This window comes from Micrasema longulum, unplaced genomic scaffold (assembly GCF_059751315.1).
Source record: "Micrasema longulum isolate JH-2025_06_02 unplaced genomic scaffold, ASM5975131v1 h1tg000461l, whole genome shotgun sequence".
Classification (NCBI taxonomy): Eukaryota; Metazoa; Arthropoda; class Insecta; order Trichoptera; family Brachycentridae; genus Micrasema; species Micrasema longulum.
In genome coordinates, this window is record NW_028277659.1 from 435,678 (window position 1) to 458,768 (window position 23,091).

General features: G+C 32.8%; 1 protein-coding gene and 1 long non-coding RNA gene across 3 annotated transcripts; one reads left to right on the forward strand and one right to left on the reverse strand.

The window, feature by feature from the left end:
• Positions 1–841: 841 nt before the first annotated feature.
• On the reverse strand, positions 842–11,644 carry LOC148281452 (uncharacterized). Its single transcript, XR_015822359.1, has 3 exons — positions 11,551–11,644; positions 5,905–6,237; positions 842–921 (listed from the first exon to the last, which is right to left on the reverse strand). It is a non-coding gene; the product is annotated as an uncharacterized LOC148281452 (long non-coding RNA).
• Positions 11,645–15,031: 3,387 nt separating this feature from the next.
• On the forward strand, positions 15,032–21,969 carry LOC148281453 (MKRN2 opposite strand protein). Of its 2 annotated transcripts, none has more exons than XM_088226692.1 (5): positions 15,032–15,376; positions 16,919–17,050; positions 18,912–18,989; positions 20,116–20,287; positions 21,361–21,969. In XM_088226692.1, exons 2-5 carry the CDS (start codon positions 16,926–16,928, stop codon positions 21,625–21,627), a joined length of 642 nt encoding a protein of 213 aa, XP_088082818.1. In that variant the 5' UTR covers positions 15,032–15,376; positions 16,919–16,925; the 3' UTR covers positions 21,628–21,969. The 2 variants fall into 2 exon arrangements, with proteins under 2 accessions (XP_088082818.1, XP_088082819.1); XM_088226693.1 differs by lacking the exon at positions 15,032–15,376 and adding an exon at positions 15,844–15,979.
• The last annotated feature ends 1,122 nt before the right edge of the window (positions 21,970–23,091 follow it).

Genomic DNA, 23,091 nt, shown 5'->3' on the forward strand with positions numbered 1-23,091 from the left:
ATTCAAAGTAAATCTGTTAACGTACGTCAAAAGAATGGAGGAAAATTAGAATCCTATTGTATGGATTAAAAAAGGACTTTGTGGTTGGCTTTGTGAAGTCAAATCCGAATGAAGTACAAAACGCAATCCATTATATGTCTGAAAGAGTAATTAAAAGACTTAATGTAATCGCTTCGTTAGGAAATAGGAGAATTAAGCGACCGAAGAGCCTTAGACGAGATAAAAAATCTAATAAAGTAAAATATAAATGTTTGCAATAAAATTAAATGGTACCGAGGGATTGTCCGGATGGCGGGAAATAAAGATATTCACGAATTTAGCTATTATTTCTGAATGGATAATTGGGTTTTGGTACCAACCCTATTGTGTAAAAAGGCCGTTTACACGTAGACAACACAATACCCTTTTGTCCCAGGACTCGACCGTCTGCGTGTCAACAGCAATTTGTAGGACAAAAATTGTCCCGAGACATCGCCATCGAAATAGACAGGCAGGCGGAACGATGATTAACCCCATCACCGCGCGCGGCCGCCTGCCGCCGCATTGTCCTCGTGTGAACACGTGCGGACAGGACCTTGTGACTATAGAGATTTGTTGAACGTGAACGTGTCGCTCCCAGAAAAATAATATTCGTTAGTTTTTTTTACTCCCAGCAGTTACAGCAAACTCATTTTGGGACAGAAAAATATTTACGTAAAGGTATAGTAATAATATAGTAACAAGTAATATAATGATACATAAAACTGAAATAACATACCAAGTTAAGTATATAATATTCTGCAGCTTGCGCACCACATACCGCACACATCTGAGGACATGTGGAGGATGAGGACACATTGAAGTCTCCTTGGCGATGCTCACATACACGGAAAAGTTGCTCGTTGGAGCTCTCCGTAATCTGGTAGCTTTAGCATCTTTGTGCTGAAAGAAGGTAATTCAGAAGTACATAATATGCACTTCATTGGATTGAGAAAAACGGAAAGTGAATTCTTCACTGACTGGGGTTAAACTGATTGGACATGGTCAATTCGGCGAAATAATTACAAAATTAAGTATATAATGCAAAGAAATTAAACAAAACATAATAATGTAGTTTCTTATGTTTAACTCAATTTTATTTCTTAAACTCAATCTTTATTCTTATCTTTCACTAAACTTAATCTTTATTATTACTTAAATTGATTTTACACTCTTATTTTATATAATTTATGAAAGATGGTGGAGTTCTATAATTGAGAATATATGTAAAGAACGTTAGTTCTGCTTACTTAAAAAATGTATGTATTTTATGTATTCTTGTTGAACTTCCAAATAAATTTAAAAAAAAAAAATAATAATAATAAACATTTACATGTAGTAAGAAATATCTGAGGTAAAACAAAAACTAAAAACTAAATTTTACCTTCCACGCACCTCCTCAGGTAGTAATGGTAATAATTTAATTTAAGTTCGTCCTTTAACAGTCCCAATACATATTGGTATGAAATTAATAATAATTTTCGTGAATTTGCTTGTAACAAACGCCGTCGTGTATTCATTTTCGTACTATTTTCGTCAACGCTGTTACGAAACTAGGACATGATAATATTTTATTTTATTTGGGAAACTAACAGTTCTACATACATATTTATAGTAAACAAACAATTATCGTCATGTTATAGTGTATAAACTAGAACCAATAAGAGATTTATACAAAGTTAGTAAAGAAAATATATTACATATTATATAAATACATATAAGTTTAATCTAAAAATGTTATTTTTAATAATAAAAGAAAATACATGACTTTTTTAAAGAATAGTAAGTTATTTTAAATTGGGCGGGATTAGGATAAGGATGCATGAAGAGAGGATAAGAAGGGGAAGAAAGATGTACATATTTATTATTATAATGTCTACTAAGTTACGAGTACATAATGAACTTTTAGTGTAAATTTTAAATCTGACTGAGTGATGTTTGTGTAGTCTATGTCTTTAAATTTTGTATCGTACACTGAAAAGGTTCTACGAAAAAAAGCATTTTTAACATACGATGTTTTACTTATTGGTACATGAAACAGGTGGTACCGTCTACAAATCCTGGTTGGAACATGTATTGTTATTAAACTAAGTAATTCTGCACAGTCAACTATTCCTGTGATAATTTTGTGAAGCAGTAGTTGGTCCGCACAAACTCTGCGGTTTTGTAGAGAAGTGATTTCATGGTAGGTGGAGGCAGCGAGAGTTAATACATAAGAAATACTGGTTGTTACTTTATAAATTTGTTCTGAATATTTTCTTTTCTAGTCAAATAAATGGCACACTGGGGGATTCCATATCTGAGATGCGTATTCCAAATGGCTTCTAACAAACGTATAATATAATGAAATAAGAGCTTATGGATTGTCAAAGTGTTTACTCATTCGAATTATGAAACCTTACATGCTCAATGCTTTGAGGTAATTCTATTGATATGCGATTCAAAAAGTAGTTTCGCTTCTAAAACAACCCCAAGATTTTTGATTTCGTGCTTTCTCATTTAAATCAAAATTAAGATTTTTTTTTCCTTGTGAATGTAACGCAGATACATTTATTAATATTCAATTACAGTTTATTTTTAATACAATAGTCAGTAAGACGATTAAGATCGTCTTGAATCATGAGGCAATCTTCACAAGATTCAACTATAGCGTATATTTTCATATCATCGGCATATAGACATATAAACAATACCAAGATCTTTGATTTCGTGTTTTCTCATTAGTACATTATTATTTAGTTTGTAATCAAAATTAAGAATGTTTCTTTTCCTTGTGAATGTAACACAAACACATTTATTAATATTAAAAAACAGTTTATTTTCAATACAATAGTCAGTTAGACGATAAAGATCGTCTTGAATCATGGGGCAATCTTCACAAGATTCAACTTTAGCGTATATGTTCATATCATCGGCATATAGAAGAAATTTTGAATAATGAAAGCAAACATCAAAGTCATTTTTATATATATAAGAAATAATAGGGGACCAAGTAAACTTCCCTGTTATATTGTCATATCTATCGTATTGTCCACGTGTAAACGGCTCTTTAAAGAGAAGCCTGGGGTGCTATTCTGAACCACTCTCGTGGCACGAGAAAACAGTTATTCTCATGTATTTTGTATGTAAATACACGAGATAATACGGCCACGAGAGCGTTTGGAATACCAGCCTAGAAGCTGAAATGTGCTCCGTCAGCTACCATAGTAAAATGATGTACACGTTGTGCTTTCGTGTAAGGATTGTATGTTCAAAATGACTGTTTTAGTTAATGATTTTCATATTTTGTTACCCTGTACAACTGTAATTCATCATCATCATTTCCTCTTCCGCACCCAGTGGTGCATATGGCGCTGCATTTGTAAACCAATTGCAGTGTAATAGGTGCGAAGGTTTTCACGGTCACTGTTATGTTTCTTTTTTGGGTGATACCGATACCTACCATTGCAGGAGCCAGCTTTAGAGTAAACTGAGTGTTATGTAGAAAAACGTTTGTGTTTAAGTACTAGTAATTTGTACCGTGTCGCAGTCGGCAGTAGGCACATTTTTATTCATTTTTGTAGTATGTAGTGCTGGGAACCATGTTGAGTTTAATTTAAGCCCGTCATCTTTGTTTATGTTATATAATAGAATATTACTAGGTAGGTAGGTTTGGTTTATTTTCAATAGAATTGAATACAATAGGGAAATATCACGTTTTTTTTCATTGTATAATTTATAATCAATAAGATTCTATGAAATACTGTAGAGTGAATTTAAAAAAAATAAATTAATCTATAATTTTGAATTCCCGCGAAAACGGTCCATTCGTTGGCCACGCCCCTAATTCGGATAAATTTTGAACTTTGTTTGTGACCGTTAGAATTTAAATAGAACATCGTCACGAATCTTGACGTCATAATTATCAAGGCCAAACATGTCGCATTTTTGAAGGCATACATTTTTTCTAATTTCTTTTTTAAAGACATCAAAACGTTTTTCCACAATGTTGAAAATACAATTAATTTTTCTTAATCCTTTTCATATATTTTTATCGGTATTCGTAGTATGTGATATTTCCCTATTACCTGTCTACCTACTTATCAAAATCTTAGATAAAACTATTTGATGTACTATAAAAATGAAATTAAACTGAATAAGATAGATGCAATATGGCGTCGTTTGTAAGGCTTGTGTATATTTTATTTTTTATCGTTTTGACTGTTTTTAAGATAACGTGGACGGAAATTTTATATTCAAACGAATAATAAAAATTTTAGTGTACGTATTTTGGGCATTTGTCACAACGCTATTAGCGGTTTAAAAGTCACTTTTATTTTCTGATAAAATAGCGTTTTATAGCATCATCAAACCATTTCGTCACTAATACATTTATTTTTTAAAAATATAAAAAAATAGGTACGTATTATTATGAACGTAAAGGTGGATGTTAAATAGTACAACTCCCATAAAATAAATGGTTTTTCAAACTCCTGAAAGTTTTTGCGTTATTTTTTTACAACTTTCTCATTTTCAGAGGCACCCCAGGGACACTTCCGTTCATAAACGACTTTTCAAAACAGAGCCAGTAGAAAACTGAAGTATCCAAGCTTTCTATGGACAGTACATATATATTATTTAAACGTGTTTACACACAAGATACTTGTAAAAACATGTAATGCGCATGAATAATATATGAACACTGACTGAAAAATATTGGAAATATACTGAGAACATTATGGTCTTAGAGATTATACATATTAACATATAACAACAGAGATGAACATTTTAGAGAAGGTAATACAGAAGTCTAGGCATCTACAGGGATTATGACCTGTCAATGGCTGGTTTAAGTGGCCACTTTACACACTGTGTAACATTCACCATTCTGCCCATATTTGAACATCTTTATTTTTTCAATTCTTTTCATTCATCCGTTGATGTTTGTGAAGTTGAAGAGCTGAAACCTTTATTTATGCGCGTGAGATTCATCTAATGAATTATTTCACCTACATACTAGACAACGCCTAAAAATGTTATTTTTTCAATATCTATACTTCTTCATGGACCAGGTCGATTTATCAACAATATTTTGAGTTTGTCCAATTTTTTGTAGACATGGACTGAATTCAACTCCCCGAGGAGCTATCAATATTAACATATAACAATAGAGATGAAGAACATTTTAGAGAAGGTAATACAGAAGTCTAGGCATCTACAGGGCTGATGACCTGTCAATGGCTGGTTTCAGTGGCCACTTTACACACTGTAACATTCACTATTCTGCCCATATTTGAACATCTATATTCCTTCAATTCTTTCATCTGTTGATGTTTGTGAAGTTAAAGAGCTGAAACCTTTATATTATACATATGTAAATATTTTTTTATAGAAGTACGCATTGTATTAATATTATTTTTAGTAAGAAAATGTATTTTTTTTCTTAATGCCCAATAAATATTTTTATTATTATATTTAATTACCCGTGGCCCTGAATTTTCTCATTATTTTGTCTAGGTGCATTATTTTATCAAGCTAGTTTTTAATCTCATTACCAACATTTATTACACAGTTAATAAATTCTTACACTCTTATATATTCTAATCCTCAAAAGTCAAATTATTTCTAACTTAAGACGGAGCTTAAGGTTGTGGGTCTTACAAACTTATGATTGTAGGTGTAGGTAACTTTATTTATTAATGGGAGTATTGTTGGAACAGAAATATAACCCATTTCGGTGTTGCCAGGTGGTCTAAAGTCTAAATAAACTAAAATAACAGACAACAGCAGTCGCAAATTAATAAAATCCGGTATTACGTCAGTCGGTCGGCTTCCTAGTAACAAATAACTCACGGAAAATAAACACGGGCGTATCTACGTACGTGGTCGGAAAATATAGGCACCTACCTATTAATGTATACCGCTATGGCTGATGGGAAATGCTGTTTCAGTGCCTTCAAGCACGCACCGCGTCGCGAGAATCAGGTCACATGACTCGGCTTCTGCGATGGCGATGATGATGATAGCAGTTCGAGGCAAGAACTTCTTTATTTTTACATCGAAAGGCTATACGACAGGAATCACAAAAGTGAGTACCTACTTTGAGTAATTGGGTAAGTCCTACTTAAGCTACAGGCAAATTTAAATTTTATTTTGTTCTTTGTTCAAAAATTTTCAGGCAGTTCTCGAGTTCTTTTGTTTTTTTTCGTGAAGTGGTAGTCAAATTGGGTGTTCTGGAATCTGGAAACACAAAAACGATATATATTTTTTGTTTTATAATAACACAAAATTTAAAAACAGTTTAGAAATATAGGGTTGTTTTTTTTCGTCGCGTTACAACTTTCCATAAAGAAGTTCAGCGCTACGGGAAATTCGATATAAAAATATTTTCTTAGACGCGGTAAAAATTGGAGTATTTAATTTTACGGCGAAGTTTCTCGAAAATCTATGAAAAAATTGATAAAAATGAACTTCTTTGAACTACGTCACAAGTACCTACTTCCGAATCAACTAATGATAGTGTTGTGATAAATTTCCGGTTTTCGGGAAGCCAACTCACCGACGAGTATTAATTACAAAATCATAGCGATGATAATACGACACACGATGTATACGAGTATATATTAACTATCATATATTGTAATTCACTTATTTTATTTTCCCATAAACGATGACAGTTGTTTTCTGCATTATATTACGTGCTCTGTAAAAGTACTCAACTTCATAATGGAACGCTATAGACCAGAAAAAAATATCGCTTTAAATGCGATAGTATTTATATATATATATATAATTCCTTTGTACGTGTGATGTCACTGTACCCCTCTTAAACGGCTTAACCGATTTATGTGCGGTTTTCAGAGAAATATAAATCTTTGCGCTGTGCGTGTTTGTAGATATTTAAATCTTCAATCTTATATGTAAAAAAGAAGAAGGGAGCATAAATGTTTTATTCATCGATCTACCAAAATTACATTAGAGAAGAATGCATTTACAAAAAATGAAAATATGTTGTTTTTTTGTGATAAAAAAAAGTTTGTTTTTGAGTCTTTACAAACAACATTCGCTGTTTACGCATCCCAATCAGATTCTTTCCTTACATTCCTTATAACTTCTTCTTATTTATTTATTTTTACTGGGTTTCTGGTAATACTAAAATATTACAAACTGACATTCAGTACATTTAAAAAATCGCATTCATGAATAAAATGCACCCCTGTTGGTGAGAAGAACAGAGTTTGACATTTGCAAAAAGAATTCCATATTTGAAAATGAATTATTTCATGTTGTAAAATTCAACCATAAACAAGTACCTAGGTACCTTCTTATCAATGAAAAGTCTTATTCCAAGGTAATAGCAGGCAAACCAACGTTCGGGCAGGACAACGCCTGTCGGGTCCGCTAGTTTACTTTAAAAATCAATGTGCAGTTTTGCAAATATATAGGGCAATTCGGAAAACTTTGAATTTAATGCGCGACAAGTTTGGTCCTGTTAATAAATTCGCCTCCAATATTTTGTGATTTGACGCCAATGGATTGTTTTCTATGGAACTATGTTGAGTCCACAATCTATGGAAACAAATCTTGAAGGCAATATAACACGCACATAGAAATACGACCAATAATAACCCTGCACTCTCTGGTGACAACTTTACTGTTATCAAGCAAAGGTGATTCGGTTGCGAATGGCAAAAGAGTCTTCTTCTACATCTCCTACTTGTTCTAGATCATTGATCTGTTCTTAAACGGAAGAAGTGGAGCACCAGCTATCTTCCCATATTTTTGACGGTCTTCCTGACAGGCGATGTCCCACAGGTATACTGTCGGAAACCACATGGAAAATTTCTGTAGCATCCATCCTATCCCCGCGGTCTTTCCAGTACAGCTGCCTCTTCCTGCCTCATCTCACGACGTCTTCTGTCTGAGAGGTCCCGTTTTTTTAGCAGTACTCTTATCTCAAACGTTCGAAGAATGATTTTGGTCCTAATTGTTTCCGCCCTAGTTTCTATACAATACGTCATAATGGGCCTGACACACGTTTTGTAAATTCGGACTTTGGTATCTGCGAGTATGTGCTTGTACCTCTATATTGTGTCTTTCAAGCAGCCGTATATCTTAGTTTAATTTCTAACATTTGATTTGGCATAAAAATACAATTATTAAATTAATAACATAAAAGGCAGACAATCATGTTTTCCATATTTCTTTAACGAGGATCTGCTATAATCAAAGCGGTGTATTGAAATGGTTACCTATTAAAAGCAAGAAATACGTTTTTATTGTTGAGTTTTAATTTCTTACAATGGAAAAACAGTATTGCAACTGTATTGCAGCAGAGTTTATTAAGTCGGGTGGCAAATTAATTCTCACATGGCTACATAAACTTTTTAACTTGTGTCTCAAGGAGGAAAGGACTCCACCTGATTGGAGGAGGGCAGTTGTTATGCCGTTATACAAGGGAAAGGGTTCTAAGGTGGAGTGTGGGAATTACAGAGCTATCAGTCTTCTGAGCGCTGTCGGCAAAATGTATGGAAGAATACTGATAGAAAGAGTAAGAAACGTGACCAAGGAGAAAGTATGGGATGTACAGAGTGGATTTATGAATGGTAGAGGATGTATGGATCAAATATTTGCATTACGCAATATGACAGAAAAGTTTTTGGCGAAAAACCAGAAGCTTTTTTGCGCTTTTGTTGATTTGCAAAAAGCATTTGATCGAGTTGATAGGAAAAAATTATGGATGGTTCTATCGGAGTATGGAGTGAGTGACAACCTTGTCCGCGCTATTGCTTCCTTGTACAAAGATAGTGTAGCGTGTGTAAGGGTAAATGGGTCATTAACTTCCTGGTTTGACATCCCTAAAGGAGTCAAACAGGGATGTGTAATGTCACCGTGGTTATTCAACATATACATGGATAAATGTATGAGAGAATTGAAAAGTATGGATGTGGGAGCGAAAATGAGTAATCTTACTGTCAGTTGCCTTCTGTACGCCGATGACGCAGTCCTCCTAGCTGACAGCGAAGAGGAACTGCAATCCTTGGTTACAAAGGTTTACGAAGTGTGCAAGGAGAGTGATTTGCTAATGAATGTGCAAAAGTCGAACGTCATGGTCTTTGAAAGAAATGTAACTATGACTGAATGTAAGATTGTAGTAAATGGAGATAGTTTGAAACAGGTCGAAGAATTTGTATATCTGGGTAGTATGTTTACTAGAGATGGAAATATGGACAAGGATATTGAAAGGAGGGTTAGTGCCGGTAACAGAGTTAATGGTGCCTTAAAGTCTGTCGTAGCAAATAAGTGTCTATCGCAAGAGGCTAAATTAGCAGTTCATAATGGAGTTCTGGTACCAACCCTAATGTATGGAAGCGAAGCATGGAGTTGGAAAAAAAGGGACGAAAGTAGACTGAATGCTGTTGAAATGCGATCCCTCAGGCGAATGTGCGGAAAAACAATGTATGATAGGTGCCCTAATGTCGAAATTAGAGCAGAATGCAAGGCTGAGTTAAGCATTATCGACAAAATTAAGAAAGGTCTTTTGCGATGGTTCGGTCATGTGGAGCGAATGAATGATGAAAGAACGGCTAAAAAGATTTATGATGCGAATGTGTCTGGTTGTAGAAGTCGAGGAAGGCCGAGAAAGACATGGCATGATCAAGTACAACAAATTCTTGAAAGTGGTCATGTGAAAAGTCGGAATAATCGACGTGCGTGCATGAGAAGATGTATGAATGTGAAGGAAGCAAAGGAAGTGTGCCAGGACAGAGTGGTGTGGCGTTCTATCCTCTCTGCCTACCCCTCTGGGGAAATGGCGTGATGGTTAGTTAGTTAGTTAGTTAGTTAGGAAAAACAGCTTGCTCTTAAACCGAAACATCGTAAAGCTAGCTCTTGCTGACTCTATTAGGGTATTAGGTGTAACTGTAGACAAGCATCTCAACTGGTCACTACATGTGGATAACGTCTGCAAGAAGGCTGCCAATCTTTCTGGAATGCTTGTGAGAGCGGCAAAACCAACATGGGGATGCTCTCCTGCGGTAATGCAGCAAATATATTATGGTGCAATTGAACCTCTTGTTACATATGCGGCCAGCTTATGGGGTGAAGCGGTAAAAAAGAAATGCAATAAGAAAAAACTTGACAGCTTACAAAGACAATTTGCCATAAGATCTTGTAGAGGATACAGAACCATTTCACTCATCTCTGCTCAAGCTCTAACAGGATTTACACCGTTAGACCTAAAAATTCAAGAAAGGAAGGACATTTATAATGTTAAGAAATTTGGTAAGCTGTATTCCATTCCAGATGATCGCAAGTATCAAGGAACTGCAAACTATTTCGATTTACCTCACCCGTGCGAAAGAATTCCCGAAAATATTCTTTTACTTGACAAAGATATACCTCCTTATGCTCCCAACGAAATTAGAATCTTTACGGATGGTAGCCTGCTCGACGGAAAAGTGGGAGCGGCATTCGTTCCTTTTGAGAGTGATAAAGAATTACCAGGCAGAACATTTAAATTAGATAATTTCTGCTCAGTTTTCCAGGCTGAACTACTCGCAATACGAGAAGCTCTCGAATGGTTATTAAAGAAACCACCAGAGAGATGGGTTATTGCAAAAATATTATCAGATTGTCGTTCGGGCGTTCAAGCTATAACAGATACTCGGTCGGTAAATCCATTCATTGTAGATATTCAGAGTAAAATTAAGCATCTAAAAATAAGAGGGATGAACATTCAAATATGCTGGATAAGAGGACATGCTGGTATCGTAGGAAATGAGAGAGCGGATGAACGAGCAAGATCCGCAACTTGTAAAAGAACGGCACCTTTCTTCTCAGAATTTCCCCTTAGCTTTGCCAAACGCTGTATAAAACAAAATACGCAGCAGCGTTGGGAGGATCATTACCGCGCTTCTTCTGCAGGTAAAATCACTAAAATGTTTTTCCCAACGCTGGCTGATGCAGCAAACTTCCGTCATCATCACCAAAGTACTTTCGAAACGACTCAAATTTTTACCGGACACGGAGCTATGAGAAGTTATCTATATAGGTTTAAATTAAGGAATGATGACTATTGTCCATGCGATGATATTTCTTCACAGAGTATAGAACATCTGTTATTTCAGTGCCCATTTTTCAGTTTGCAACGCCATAATCTTGAAGCAGAATGCAGGAAAGATGGAATATCCTTAACAGATATCCACACTGTAGTAAAAAGTAGTTATCATGCGCCATTGTTCTTGAACTTTGCAACAATGGTGATTGGACTCATAAAGGTAATAAACCAAAATCAGTGATCGAACATCCCATTTCCAAGACAAACAAAAACTTTTTTTTCCGAGTACCTTAGCCTTGTACATGACACGTAAGGCTACTAAATACAGGGGTCCAAATATATAAAAAAAAAAAAAAAAAAAAAACCGAAACATCATAAATAATGCAGAGATTTCGTTATTGAAGGCGAAAGAACAATGTATGAATAGATATCATTGTAGTTACAATAACGTTTTTTGTTTTTCTATGTTGCATAGAAATACAATGTACACCTACTTGTGTTTTTATTCAGTCTGCTTCGCAATCCGCTATTCATTATTCATGAATCACGTCCCCCCATGGAATCAATGGCGCTTGGTCTAGTCTGGAGTCTAGGCCAAAAAATCTCCATAGCCAGGTACAGTTTCGTTTGACTTTGGGAGAAAAATGGAAAAGTGTAAGAAGTAGGTATTTGCCGCATTTTTCCAACTACGTTTGAAAGCTTACCAGAAACGGTGAATAAAAAATAACCATAGCGAAAAAAAAAACTTACACAATAGGTTTTCTTTTCCGTTTGTAAGGTAATGATATTATTGTTACTTTAGGTAATAAATGCTAAATCGACTGTTATAACCATTGAGATATAATATATATAGAGATAACACTCCATACAAATCCGAGCTAAAAAGCCACCCCCAAAGGACGGGGATTGACCAGCGGAGATAGCCAATATCGTCACGTCGACTTTGAAAACCAAAACAAGTAGTACAGTAAAAAGCACGGACTGTTTACATGGGTCTACTGTAAGTTCTATTCAGTATGTCACTCCCTTCCGCATACGCGTCATCTTTGTTCGTCGTTTTGCTTTACGCCCGACTAACTGAGCAGGACGGAGACAGGAGATAATTCGCGAATCGTAACATATTAATAAGACGTTTTTTGACATTAAATAGCTATTTTAAACTCATATTGATTAAGATACGAACATTACTTGCCGGTGAAAGGTTATACCATCGCTTTTCCAGATCGATTTGTGCAGTATTTTAGCGTAGGTACATATTGTAGGCATTTTAGTAATTTCGAGGAGAAAAGTAGCTGGCGAACGCTCGCAACCATCTAAAGTCCGTTCTATCAAACATAGACCAATTGGCTGCAGGTTGAGAGAACATATTTCGAACGCTTATGTTTACTCTTTTTAAATACATACCTCAATGGTTAAAACGCTAAATTTCTGATAAAATGCATTTGATTCAGTGCATAAGGCACTGCATTGGTACACCAATCGCAGCGTATCTTGATATTTTTTGTTAAATGAAGGTAAGATGAGAAGTCTTACGCTTTAGGTACCAGTCCAGGGACTATGAAATATTCTAGTGTGTAAACACCCTTTTAAATAAATATTTCATATTAACCATGTCGGGAATCGAACCCGAGACCTCTTGCATGGTAGGCTAACGCGCTGACCATTTTTTAACATTTTGACCACCCACAATCATAGAATTAAGAATAGTCAGAAAGAGCGTAGAATCACATTTGAAAACATCGGTCTGTGACCAATAATCCCCCCACTATGCCCCACTTTCACCGCGCGCATTCGTGATGTCGCCGCGTAATGTTGCACGACGGGAAAAAATATAATCATAACACAAATGTAAGGTAAAAAAAAAAAAGCAATCTGTTAATTTCTCTAAAATGTTATTGTGCACGCGGAAATATTGATTGCCACAACAGAGTAGATAAGTAAAGGGTCATTTAATAAGAGTAATTGAATTAATGAACTTTAAACTTAAAATATAAAACAAATTTTATTTTACATAAAACGGATATTTTTATATCATGTTGAATAAGATTTTATGTTTTGAAGATAATATCGGTCAAATGTCTAGCACAGAGTTATTTAATCTGATGTCCAATTTTCATGAGTTCTCTCATTAGATGAGCAAAGAAGAGTAAACAAAAATTCTACCCTGGCAACACCAACGAAATGTTCATTTTGTTTCTTCGACAATTTGACAGATGGAAAAATAATTAAATTTATAAGTAATGCATTCGCTATTTACACATTCGTTTGCTAATTGCACATGAAATGTGATACCATCCTGTTTCTTTAAGATAAAAGTACACAACACGGCATTCAAATCAGGAGTTGCGTACTGAGCGATGTCTACAAAGAAACTAATGGGTCAAAACGTAAACCTACTCATTTATGAGTAGTTAAGTCGCCTTCTGTTTGATGTGCATATGCGGTTTCTGGACTATTCTTAATTCTATGCCCACAATAAACATTTCTCGACTTCTAAAATATTTTTTTCTGTATTTTTTACATAGGTAAATATGTAGATCATATTATCTATTCGTTCAGATATATTCAACAGACGTGTAAAACTATTTGAGAAGGGAATATATGGACATTGGATATCTAAGTATCAACAGAGTTTATGAAGTGTCACCTGGTCTAAGTTATCTCCATTTCTGTTGAAGATTTTCAAACTTTATAAAATCCCAAGCGAATCAAAACTCATACCTGTCTACAAACATTAAAATACACTTAAAATGTTGTTAGATTTACGTTTGTTTAATGAGATCAAAATCATTCCATACCTTTAAAGACTATTACGATTGCTTTGGGCAAGATACATATTTTCTTCAGTTCTGCAGCTATCGGAGTAATTATCAAAAACAGAATCCCGTGCACCAGAGATAATGTCAAACTATTTGCCGTGCACAGTAAACATATGTGACTATTTATTTCTCTATAATAGAAAAGGACGAAAAAATGCATAGATATAATGTTTCATCTCTCGTGTAACAATAAACAAAAAACATACGAGTACCTACCTACGCGAAAAAATGCGATTGTATCAACACTGATAAAAATACTTTTTAAATGATTATTGATTATTTCTTATTTTCAAATACATTTTTTAAATATGATAAAAATACATCATATTTTTAAACTATTGTACTTTTTCAAAGTGTTACGTGGATTAAGAATACACTTCTGTGTGTGAAATAGAACCAAAAGCCTTGACGAGTGCTTTCGACTCCATGGCTACTCTCAGATAAAGATCTTTAATAAGGAAATCAAGTAGAAATTAGTCCACCTCGTAGCGTAGGGTTGGCGCATTCGCCGATCATACTTAAGGCCCCAGATTCGATTTCTAAAGGTAGAATGGATGAAAAATTAATTTAAAATGCGGTTATACACTACACTACTTCGTTTGATCACCTTACCTTTATATAACATATTATTAATATACGCTAGATTTGGTAAACCAATGCAATGCCCTATGCACCACAGGGTGCATATAGGGACATGTCGTTGATTCAAATATCTAGTTTTTTTTTGCTTTTGAATAACATTAATATAGTTAAAATGTGTAAAAAAAGTTTGATACAACATTTTAATTTTCCGGTTGTTATTTAAAGGCATGTATACCTAGCTAATAAAATGTAGCCTATTGATCCAATGACGCAAAATAGAATGCAAATAAAATAATATTATGTCTAGAGTATAGGTCGATGGTCTACAGAGATATAAAAAAATCCATACAAAAAAATGAAGTGTCGGTACCAGACACCAAAGGCGCCAATTTTGTGTTTATAACCTTTTTGATTGTCTTATTTGAATTATAATTAGGATTGTAGATCGATCTGCTAATAATCATTGTTGTAATTGGAATGTTATCAAACGGTGAATAGTTAGCTCTTTGCTACGGAATTTACCTGTCTTTTTCTTCAGTCTGCATTCTGTGACTGAATTCATTCTCATTCCACTAGTTTCAAATCGACCGCGCCTGTGCGCAGAGGTGTCAACGCTCTGCGCATGCTCGGGATTATTATGTCAAAACAAAAGAATTTCAAGCATTTTGAAAGTACGAAAACTTGTTGGATGGCTGTTTACAACTCGAAAAACTATTGCAAGTTTTTAAAATAAACTAGTTCTTAAAAATAAAAATACAATTAATCTACTATATCGATTGATTCAAATGAAAATGACAGGTTATCAGAAATGTTGCAGTTGTTTTTACGTTTACGATAAGTTATTATTGTGAAAAAAAAACAATAAATGAAAATCAGTGAAAATGTTGGAAACGTGACTACATAACATATTTTCTGCCTGGTAAGAAAATATCCCAATATTATGTTATACTATTAAATTGCTTTTGTTTCTTCATTCTCCCAAATAATTATTAAAGTAAGTTCATTATAAAGATTATAAAATAAAACACAAAGCTTTTTTTACTTTTAAAACACACTTTTGTAAAACTATGTTGATAAACTTTTCCGTTTTTTTTTTCTTTTGAGAATAATAAATGTTTTACATTATTTTAAAACTTTAAAAAAATACTTTATGTGGTTTAGTGCCGGATAACCGTATAAAAATACTGTAATTTGAAAGTATTCATGCGAATTACTGTCCATCAATTTGTACGAGTGATTTGAAACACAGTTCAAGTTTTGCTCTACTTCGTGAACAATAGAAGTGCAAAGATCTAGGTTATGGATCAGGCCTGTCAGAATTTATGGCATTTCGGCTTGGTGTGGGCCGCTAACTGTATCGGAAAAGGTTAGATGGCGCTATTGTATTAAAAATATTTCGCATTAGGAAATAATGGTGAGAAAATTTCCGGTCATTTGTTTTGAGGAATTTAGCAGTTTGGTTCCCACAATCAAATCTTCTAAATGAAGTGCATTTTGCACAACGGAAATATTTTCAACAAAGGTATATCTGAAATGTTTTATTCTGATTTATTTGATTATTACTTTGTACATTGAAATAAATAAATAAATAGGAATTTTTATTCTTATGATTTATCCAAATATTTCAATTTTGTTGACCATCTGATCCGGTATTCGCAACACTACCACAGGACCAGAATCAGTCTCATATAAATAATTATCAACATAATATTATAATTTTCTATTTTTGAAGTTATTTAGATAATACACAAATCAGTGTAAATAAAAAAACTCAACTCATTGTTATTATTTAATTTTTTGTTTTTATAATAAATGTCACAAATACAGAACACTTTATCGCATAAACCAAAAAATATCCCACAAAAGCATGGTCCTTGTGTGGGTATACATATCTGTATGCGAGAGGTAAACTCAAAATCTCAAAAAACCCAACTTTTCAGGAGAGACAATTTATAGTGATTTTTATTACTTTAAACATCTTGTATTTTTCAATGAGAGGCTTTAAAGTTAATTTGGTTTCTAAAATGTATTGATGGATGCACATTAAAAAATACACATTTTAAAAATATTTGGGAGATCTGTTTATTTTATTACTGTTCTTAACTTCTAATTTGGCGTGAAGTTACCATAAAAAATAATTAATTATCTTTGTTATTAAAAAAATTAGGAGTAAAAGCTATTTACCATGTATTAGAGGATGAAAAATTTTATTTCGACAAAGTAATAACTCAACTTCATCATATTTGGAGTTATCATTGTTTACCTCTCGCAGACAGATTTAAAAAATAAATATCTTTAAAGGAAAAACACGATAGCTATCAATCATTTTAGAAAGTGGTAATGTCAAAACAAAAAATGAAAAAAACAAATACACATATTTGTATTAGTTACTTGCCAAGTTATTTCCAATATTTTTCATGTTCCATTTTTCTATTTTGTAGTCTATTATATATTTTTTCAGTTTTAAAATGGAACCTGGAATAATTTGTTTTCAACACTGCGGCCCTAAAGTCTTTTGCAAAACACTTCCTGATGCTTGTCCAGTATGTAAGGCTGATCTGTCTGCTACAAACTTCGGTTTGCTACCATTTAGGTTTGTATGATTCAAGATTATGTATCATGTGTCTAATTTCTCAAGTGTGAGAGATTCCTTAGTCTTTGAAAAATACAGAAAGTTAAAAGTTGTTTGTTGTTCCGAGTCTTCAAAAGCTTCTTGTAAATAAATTTCTTGTCTGTCCTCCTCGTTATGTAGTGGTAAATGCATAGTCTAGCGTATGTGAGGTCACAGATGTAATTCCCAATTCCCATCGAGGTCACGTGAAGTATTTACCTATAAGACTCGGGAGTGGCATCTGAATTGTTGAACTGACCATTTAATTTATTTTTATAAAAGTTTTTAAACCCATGCATCTCTATCAACTGTCAGCTCCTATGCGTCCACTAAAGTCAGGTTCTCGTACCGTAGTTCTGAGATAAACTGCCGACGAACAGCCAGCAGTGGACATCCAGGACGTTGAGATCCCGATGCCCTGTAAAGTAGGCAAGCGTGGTTAAGGCTTCCAGGAACTATATTGCCCCCGCTTGATGACAGTTGTCACCGAAGTTTTCTGCTTCTGTTTTCTTATTACTTCATTCCTCACAAAGTCAATTGCTTATACTTTTTAATACTAAAGTAGTTTACATTATTAATTTATTTTTTTTATGTTTTTTTATTCAGAAAACATAGTCATACATAATAAGTATTAAAAGCAACAATTTTTTCATAAAGTTTTCATAAATTATGCAAAAGATGTAAACATTAAATGTGACAAAAAAATAATAAATAAGAAACTCAAGTGAGAAAAGAATAATTGTTAACATTAGCGTTTTCCATGAAGGTTATCATTGGTAGTAAAGAAAAATACCGAATGCGAATGAACTGCTTTTGGATGTCATTATTAGTTTAAAACACATAAAAATTTACATCCTTCCATTTTATCCTGTACCCTCCATACAAACTTAAATAATATAGTAAAACAATATTATAATACAAAACAAGAAAACCATTAAAAAATAACACAGCACATCAATATATAAAGAACAAAGAAAATTATTTGATTTACCTACATGAAATAAACCAACTCAGATATTTGAAAAATCATCTTGTCTTAAAGTATATATTTAATAAACAATCAAGATAAGATGCATTAATTGTACCAATTATGTAGCATATTCACTATTTGATCCGGATTTAGTAATGGCTTGCTGATTGCCGATGTATTTGAAACTTTCAATGTCTATTTTTTTAGTATTTTATTGCTAAATTTTTTATACCAACAACATAATATAACAGGCCATTTTTGTAAAAAATCACCTCAATGGGGGCTGTAGAATAAATAATGTGCAGTAAATACAGATCTAAATTTGTTGCAACAGAGAGGGAAAACATTTTTAGACTTCCATATTCCCCTCTCAAAAATATTTTTCCTCTCTGTTGCAACAAATTTAGATCCAAATAACTCCCTACGGAGGAAATCTAGCCTGTCAGCCAACATTTGGACACACTCAAAACATTGTTACAGTAAATAAATTTATATTTCTAAAGTAGCTAGCTCTATTGCAATACCAGTTGCTCATAATTTGTCTCGTTTGTTGGTTGTTCTCGTCGACCTCGTGGTGTAGTGGTCAGTGCGTGTATGCAAGAGGTCTCGGGTTCGATTCCCGACATGGTTGATGTGAAAAAATTATTTAAAACGGTGCTTTGACTCTAGAATATTTCATAACAAAAATGATCAAGATACACTGCGATTGGTGTACCAATGCAGTGCCCTATCACCATTAGGTGCGGAAAAGGGAAAGAAGAAGATGGTTGTTCTTGTTTAACATTGCTGCTAAATGTTTGGGTGGGAGGGTTTAAAAAATTCTAGTAATCAACTTGTACTTTGCTGTATGTTAAATATTTGTTTTTTTTTCAGAGTCCCATTTCCATTTGTTAAAGCATCTCAAAATGCATGCGCTGTTTTGATTAAACCAACTACAGGGGACTTTTTGAAGTACGTTTTAACTTATTTTACTATTTATTTTAAAACCAGCCAATGGTAGATTATCAGTCTTTTATATTTTAAATAAATATAAAATATACGTGTAACAGTAATGTATACTCAGGTTTTTATTGTTTTTGTACCCTTTCAATTACCACTTTATTTTATAAAATATAAATTCTAAAAATAAATTAAATAATTTATTCTAAAATTGAATGTTGCAACTGTCTTACATCTAACCGGGTTGTGGTCCTGTGGCTAGTGTTGGTTGCGGACTCACAGATTACGGCCCGTATTCTAATGGGTGGTTAAAATCAATCCTCGATTTTATCTACATAGTTTTCTGTATGAAAAATAGAATATGCTTAAATTTTTTTTTCTAAATATGTTCAATGACAGGTTACCGACGAAGATACTTAAAATTTTCATACAAATATACACATCTTCGTACAAAAATATGGAAGTTACTTAATACTGTCTCGATATGTCCCGATGAAGATAGCGTTTATAATCGCGACCCAGAGGTTTGAACCCCACTCTACTCAACTTAGTTCCCGTTTTCTAATAATAAATTATTTACAACTCTTTGGAAATGCCTCCCAAAATTCAAATATTTAGATAAATTATGAGAATGTAAAAATGTTTTTTTTAATGCCATTTTTGGTTAATTTTTAAACTAGTATTTTAAATATAATTCATGCATTAATCGCAACAAGAGCACCTTGGATCATCTTAATTTTCAATTTTTTTTTAGCAATGTGTGTAATTAATATTTACCTTTAAAGTATTTTTTAATTAAATAATTATCTGTCTTGTTCAAATAAAATAAAGAAATTTTGAAAATCCGCAATCATCAGAATAACTTTTTGGCGCTGGTAAATATATGTTAAGTGAACTTTCTTTTTTCTTTAGGTATTTTTAATTTTTTGTTTAATTTATGTGAATTTATTACAATAAAATATACTTGTATTTTGTTGAAATAAAATTATGCGATTTTATGTTTAAAAAACAATCACCATAAAAAATTGTTGTAATTAAAAATGTTACCTTACAGACATTATTGACGCACAACGATAAAGTATATTATGTTTTACTTTTTATTGATTAAATATCAAATATTTGTATTTATTAATTTCAGTGAATACTTTAATTCCAAGGATTTGCATATTGGTGTTACAACATCGACGTGTAAAGTTATCGAGTTTGATAAAAAGGGGCTTCAAAGAAAAGGCGAAAATTGGGATCAGTGTCTTCTTATTGGGCAACTTTCTCCTTCGTGGGTCGATCACTGGGATGAAACACTAGAACAGGTAAGCTCATTTAGTGGTTGAAATTTTATCCTGATTTTATAATATTTTACATACTTTTAGTTATTTATAAAACTTATTACTGTTGTTACAAACAAATCATAAAATGTAGTGGTTTGATTTGAGGCCTGAAGTTTGATTCTGACCATGAATTTTCAACGTCTTTAGATTGGTAAATGAAGTGTAAGACTGATCATTTCACTTAATGTAAAATATGATGCAATTGGTATGCCAACATATTGATATAGAGTAAAAAAAAAGATAACTTCATTCTATCAACAATATTTTGAGTATGTCCGAATGTTTGTTGACCGATAATGCAATTTAACTTCAGAGGATACATAATTCACTAGATAAGCCCTTTAGCTCTATTGCATAGAACAAAAGCGTTCCAAATTTTTTATTTAGTTTAACAACAAACGTGTAATGGATGGTTTCGGTTTGTGTTCTCTTCCATTCTCAACCTGAGGACCAACGGCCCGTTATATTGATGTAAACTGTAGCTAAATTCGTGGTTAATAATCATAGAATGATTGTTCTGTGTATGGCAACTCTATTAGTCAGCGACGTGTTATTACCCTCTTAGGATTTCATCTAAAGAGACCAATGACTCAACAGAGATGAAGCAAATATATATTTGATAGATATATCAACCGAGATAAGGGAATTATTGGGGAGTATGAAAATCTAGGCATTTGCAGGTCTAAGTGATCACTTTCTGCACTGTGTAACATTGACCATTTTGCCTAATGCTTGTGATTTCCACATCTACATAATTTTTAGAATATGTATATATATTTAGTCATAGTAGGACATCCTTTCATGTTATCTGACGCTTTCTCATTACTCAAATAAATAATATTGCTTTAAAAAAAACTTCACCAACACGTCAACAGATGTCGCCTATGTGAAAGCTTGAAGAATTAAATATGGAATCCCCATTTTATTTTGGACGCTGTAGTTAGTGTCTCCTACGCACCGTTGGGTGCGGATAAGGGCAGTATGGATAACATATTATTTTGTGAACGTAGCTATGTAGCTTAGCTTTGATTATACAATTTTCTGTATCATTTTAGATATGCAAGCAACCTTACTGGACACCAGAAAATTACAAAGAAGAATCGTACAATTGTTACACTTTTGTGCTGGCGTTTTTAAGAGAAGTTAACTGCGGGAAAATGTCGGAAGCAGCCGCATGCCGAACAACTTTCTGTGAAAAATTTATCGTCCCTCGTACAACTGCTGCAGGGAAGTACATTTCTCTCTACCGGAGAGTGCGAGATAGCGGGGTCTTCATACATTGGGAGGATGGGAAGGGTAGGCATGACAAAAGACACCAATAAATCATACAAGCAATTATAAGTTTGTGCTGTCACAAATTAAATACTTAAATAACTTACTGAATAGTTTTCTATCACTTGATGTCTTTATTAATTCATTATATTGTACAAATACATTTTTAATTTTTTTTAATTGTTATCTTTATGTACCACATTTTTTCACAAAAATAATTTTACTGTATAAATTTATTCTAGGGATGAAGATCCGCTAGTTTTAAATTTTTTAAATTTTTATTCTAAATAATTTTGATTGTTCTAATAGCCCATGCGGTATTTTTAGTTTATTTAAATCCTACATAATATGAAAACAAAAAAAATTTTTAGGTTCCCCGCAAAAATATAAAATTCATAGTTATGTGGTATTGCAGTGTCATTGGACGTTTATAAATTATTTATGTTCATTTCCCGTATGTATATTCCTACCTAATTTGAACTAATCTGATTTATGTTAATTACAGATTTATGAAATACAAACTTCTAGGTGGCTTAACTTTTTATTTTATCATTTTTTATTTATTAGTATTAGATAACAATTGTTTGAAATATATTTATTCTATCAATGTGATGTTCCTGAATTTATAAATTGTATTATATTGTTTTAGTGTCTTATCCTTGCGTACAAAAAGTGTCATTATTTAAAACGTGCAAAACAAATATTAGATAATTTATTATAATATAATATACTAACTTATTTAATAAATATTTTAATTTAATTTGATTCTGTGTATGTACGCCCATTATTAGATGATCATGGTACAAAGTACTTAAAAAATATTGTGTGTAATACTCTGCCAAATATTATACTGTATATACATGAAGTATTATTAAATTATGTAAGTTTTATCATCGTTAGAACCTTAAGTATTCCTTTACAAAACATATAGACAAAATTGAATTTTATATAGGATGATTTTTTTACAATAATTGTAAGCTGCGTCATATGAGCTGACACCCATCATGGATATCAGACATACGTTTTGAAGTTTACATAAAAAAATCTTCTAGTAAACATTCAAATTTGAATTTAAATCACTATAAATTGCATTTTTTAAAGAATTATTTAGGTTTACATCGAAATCTATTTATGGTTTTATCATCTATAGCTGTAATAATTTCAAATAATACCTGTCTCATTTGCATTGTTTTAGAATTGTTTGAAAGTAAAAAAAGTTAAGCTCATTTTTAATTTAAAAACTTTTCTTTAACTCTTCTGCGAAATTCATGTTATGGCGCATCAGTCATTGAGCCTTTTTACTGTCAATATGATATTGATATTAAATTCATTTCCAAGCTTTTTCCGATGCCCAGGTAGTTATGATATATTCTTCATTTTGAATGCTCCATATTTATTTCTACGTTTTTAATACCCTGCTGCAATAGTGTATCATGAAATAATATAATTTATTATGTTTCAAAGTAAATCTTATTTAATAGTGTAATTTCAAGTTTACTATTATATTTGAAATT

What these genes read in the sequence shown, in the direction of transcription:
- LOC148281453 (XM_088226692.1), top strand. Translation starts at nt 16,926, where the DNA reads ATGGAACCTGGAATAATTTGTTTTCAACACTGCGGCCCTAAAGTCTTT. An exon ending in TTCGGTTTGCTACCATTTAG is followed by an intron (nt 17,051 to 18,911) that starts GTTTGTATGATT and finishes TTTTTTTTTCAG; the next exon opens with AGTCCCATTTCCATTTGTTA. An exon ending in ACTACAGGGGACTTTTTGAA is followed by an intron (nt 18,990 to 20,115) that starts GTACGTTTTAAC and finishes TATTAATTTCAG; the next exon opens with TGAATACTTTAATTCCAAGG.